Raw genomic sequence first — 4845 nt, forward strand, 5'->3', positions numbered from 1 at the left:
TCTCTTTCACAATGGTATCTTCTTTTGGTTCAACTTGTTCTGCTGTCTTCTCTTCCTTCTCATCTTGTCCTTTTTCTGCAGATTCAACACCGTCATCAGCTTGCTTCGCCAGCACGAGAGGTGAATCTTTTTCGGGTTCAGCTTCGGGTTTGGATTCACCAACAGGAGGTTCATCAGTCTGCTCCTCCTTCTCGACAATCGGGTCTGAACCAGTTGAAGGAATATCTTTCACAACATCAGCAGTTTCTTCATGAGAAGAAACTGTTTCTTTCTCCATCACTTTAGCCTCCTCGCTCGCCTTCTTCTCCACGGGCTGCATAATCAGGTAAAGAGGCGACAACCCTTTATAATTCTCTTGCCTTTTACGTATATTTGGTAAGCTAAATTCTCATATCCGCAGAAAAACTGGAACGTATAGTATGATCAAGATGGTGAATATAACATAGGATACCCTTCTACAACCTCTCAACAACAAAAAAAAAAGGTTTGAGGTTTTTCTCATGACCCAAAGATGAAAGGTCTCTTCTGCATAAGTCATCCTAGTTTCTATAAATCTCCTGACTCTTCTATTTCCATCAGAACAAGAAAGATTAACTGTGCAGATCAAACCAGATCTTAATCTCTGATCCTATGCCAACTCCACTTACCAATGATCTGAAGATTGTTTGTTCGTATAATAAACTTGCAGACAAGTCATGAAGCGCATCAAACATATATGTATTGTATATATGTGTGTGTAAAGGAGACAGAAGCAAGGGTGTTACTTACCTCTTCAGTTGGAGTTGGAGTTGGAGTTGCAGAGGAAGACTGGGAATCATCAGCAGCCATGGAAGCAGGTATCAGAAGGAGAGAGAGAGAGAGGAAGAAGAAGGTAGTGGACAGGGTTCAAACTCAAACCAAGTAGTTGTGAACAGAAGACAATTAAAGCAGAGGAAAACATGAAACATAAAAAACAGAGTGGGGAACACTGAATTAGCTGTCACTCACACTCGACCCAGGTTGTCACACACTCTGTATATACCCCCTTTCCTCTTATCACCTTTCTCATGCTTCTATTATTCTGTATCATATACATATGTATGTATGTATATATATATATATAATCCTCTATAAAAAATGACAAATCCGGTATAGCATTGTATCTGTACAACGTATATTGTATTTTTCTATTTATGTTATGATTTGTTGCCTAATGTTTTTGAGAGTGATCCAGATCATTCATATGAGAATCTGGAGAAAAAAATATTAACCAAAATTCATCAAATTGTTTATTATTAACTTGTTTATAATAATAGAAGGTTGGATTTATATAATTCTTAAATGTTAAAAAGCTTTATACAGACGTGTATATTACTAAATTATTAGAAGAGCCCATACAATTTGTTATTAAAAATTTGAATATTGCAAAGACAGCAAAACACAAAAGCAGGTGAATTATTAAAGATGTGTGTGTCATCTTTCTTTTTTAATGTGGCTATGTGACAAAAGCCCATGGGGACCATGTGATAGCGACCAACCGATGGGTTCTCTTCTCTGAACCCATTGGGCCCATAAAATATAGGCCCATTTAACTAACGTTCCAAAGTAAGCCCACCAAGCGATTTTTTGTATATAAATGGGCTGGGCTTTTGAATCATAATTATGATAGTTTTTATGGGCCCACAATCATCCGTTTTTGCAAAGAAATTTATGGGCTTTTAGCCCATATATATCTCTCTCTCTCTACCAGCAAAATAACCGAACCGGTGAATTTTTAGAGTGTTTTTATTTTTTGGCAAATTTTTTACAGCCTATTAGTATTTTCTACAAAAAAAAAATAGATATATGATCAGTGTTAATGGTATAATTATTCGTGTTTAGTCAATTTAATCGTGTTGTATTATTAATTATATCGGTGTTAACAATAATTACAAATCTTTATAACTACGTTTAAGTGACGAATATTCATTATAATTTATTTTATGCTAATTTTCAATCGATAGTCCATTCTCCTAAAAATGTTCCACCAACAGCCAATTGTAGCTAAAGGAAATGCAGAAAATTCAAAAGAACCAATTATTATATTGGTTCATTGATTATTCGTCCAAATTGAAACCAATAACAAATTAAACTATATATATATATATATATATTCGGTTTTGGTGTGATGATGAGACGTGCATTGAACTAAAATAGGAATAATAAATAAATAAATAAAGACGGGAGCCAATGAGAAATCGACGGGTGTCACATATGCATAATTAGATTAGAAGAAAAACTAAATAAATATATAAAAAAAATAAGAGAGATTAGATGGGGAAAAGGGGAGAGTGTGAGCCCTATAATGAAGACACAAAAACAGTGGGGGATTCATTAAGATGAGATACAATGAAAGACCCCCACTTATATTATTATTTTTTTAATAATTGCCAAACAAAATTGTAATTATGCATGAAGAGATTTTTTCAACCCGACAAAACCCTTTTTCATAATTGCTCTGTCTTTTTAACTCCTTTAGTAATTATCTTGGTTAAATTCAAAAAACGAAAACATAATCATTGGAGGAAAAAAATGGGACAAACCCAAAATAAATCCCTTATAAAATTAAATCTCATATTTAAAATTCATTATTTAAAACCTCAACCATACAAATTAGTTATAAAAAAAAAAAGACCATAAACATAGGCAGAAAGTAACGGATTTATTTATTTTTTTAAAAAAAAATATCAAACAGGTATATCACCATTTTTTATTTTTTATTTATGTTTTTTTTACAAAGGTTGGTATTTTTTATGTTATATATTACATTTTTAATTATAATTATAGATGCTTCGATTTATACTATGATTTATGATATATCCTCATGCTTTGATTACATAAACATTTCCATATATATATATGTTCGTGTCAACTTGACAAAATCTTTATTCATCATTTCTTCGTTTAAGATGTTTGAATTTTCTGTTTAGGCTTTTAGCTTTATGCATTTTTTTTCCTTTCTGTGAAAGGATGTGCTATTTTTTTCTTAAAGAAATTATATGGTACCTAATTGTCGGGGTTAATACTTAAAATGGGCTTAATTAAACCTTCCTAATCATATTGCTTGCAACTAAAGAACCATGTGACTAAGATTTGAGAATGCCTATGATGCCTATCATGGAAATTACAAGACTATTGAGTGGACTTTGGAAAATATTTCGGGAATGACATTTTTAATGAAAAGTTCCAAGATATTTTTTTTTTAATTCAACTAAAGAATTGATAATTTCTATTAACACATTCGGTCTATAATTCGATTTTTTGTTATATACATATATTCAATCAATTTGGTTTAAAAATTATTATATATGAATCGATTTTTTTTTATTGAATTGATTGATTTTATATCATATTATTTGGTTTCATTTAATTCAATTATAATTTTTTAAAAATGATTTGTATTTCTATTTTTCGGCATGATATATATGGTCATCTCAGAAGCCACAGGCCGACGGCAATTTCAATGGCGTTGACCCTATTCTTTTATTGATTTTAACCCCTACATACATACATACATAAATACATACATACATACATAGTTAGTATACGACTAGTTCGAAATAAAATATGTTTCGACGTTCGGTTCTTTTTTTTCCCTCCTCAAGTGACGCCTAATCATTACTTAACTTCCGCATTAAAAACGTAATTAATTATTAACGGTCCATAAATGGTAATTTTAATTATGGCGATGATCCATCATCATCACGTACGGGATTTCATTCGCGATGCCGACCCCTATTCCTCAGTCGGCTGGGGCTCGTGTTTTGATGACGTGGCACTATATCATCCGTGATTAAATGTGTCTAATTTTGATAAAAATTCGATATTTGTACACTAAGCTACCACGACATGTGCTTATGTCAATCCAAAATATCACTTCCCATTTTGTTGGACCCTTAATCTGCTTCTAGAATCCATATATTTCAAACAAAAAATAAAATCAATCGTTTTATGGAGAATTTGTTACGGTTAATCAAATGTATGGTTATTTAGAGTAAGTTTTATATAACCCAATAGATCGTGGGTGAGTGGTCAAACTTAGGGTATGAAATAATTTCAACTTGAGGTTGAGTATTTGATTCCCGACTGGTGGAAGAGAGAGGTAATTTCTGGATAGCAGTTAGAGGTCCTCCGTTATAAAAAAAAATGTTTTATATAAATAATTTTTTTATCATATCTGAAAGGTTACGTGACCATATATGTATATATAACACAACGTAAATACGTTGGATTATATATATATATGCACATATATACATTATACATATATATTTATATAATCAGAATCATCAAGAAGCAGGCATGTTTCGTCTGCCTTGTTATTATTCGTCGAGAATTCGTTGATTCAAAACTCCGTTTAATATAACAAAGATTAGCGCGTTGATTATTATTTGTGGTTGAAGGTAAAATTATGTGGTAATTAATGATTAATTATATTATTAATGACGAAAAGGCAATATTCATGTGATCAAATCATGTTGTTGTTTTTCTTCACTCATACACAATCATTCCAAAGCAAATGATGGTAAAGGTACCATAGCCCTATTTGTAGTTTTAACTATCATTGCTCCTTTTGTTTTTTTCTTCATCTCCCTGCGATTTCCATGGGGTGACTTTGCTTCATATATATGCCACTAACATGCATTCATTCATAATTGAATTTCAATTACATGATTATTTGGTTAAATATTCGAATATAATATAGTTTAAATTGTCTTCCACATGGAGTTCGATGTGAACCCATATACATCGAGGTGCGAACATGCGAATCGGACCTCCTCTTATAATAAGGAAAAAATTATAAATTTCACCGTTCGAATGATACGG

The 4845-nt window shown here is 31.8% G+C and overlaps 1 protein-coding gene across 1 annotated transcript in view; it reads right to left on the reverse strand.

Annotated features, from left to right (window-relative positions):
* The window catches only part of LOC104818758 (enolase-phosphatase E1), a 2571-nt gene extending 1543 nt beyond the window's left edge, over nt 1-1028 (reverse strand). The window contains exons 1-2 of the mRNA XM_010548477.2: nt 769-1028; nt 8-313 (exon numbers count right to left, since the gene is read on the reverse strand). Coding sequence (XP_010546779.1) covers nt 8-313; nt 769-828 — 366 coding nt within the window. The 5' untranslated portion in view covers nt 829-1028. The remainder of the gene's footprint in view (nt 1-7; nt 314-768) is intronic.
* Between the last annotated feature and the right edge of the window lie 3817 nt (nt 1029-4845).

This window comes from Tarenaya hassleriana, unplaced genomic scaffold (genome assembly GCF_000463585.1).
Source record: "Tarenaya hassleriana unplaced genomic scaffold, ASM46358v1 Cleome3, whole genome shotgun sequence".
In the NCBI taxonomy this organism is placed as follows: domain Eukaryota; kingdom Viridiplantae; phylum Streptophyta; class Magnoliopsida; order Brassicales; family Cleomaceae; genus Tarenaya; species Tarenaya hassleriana.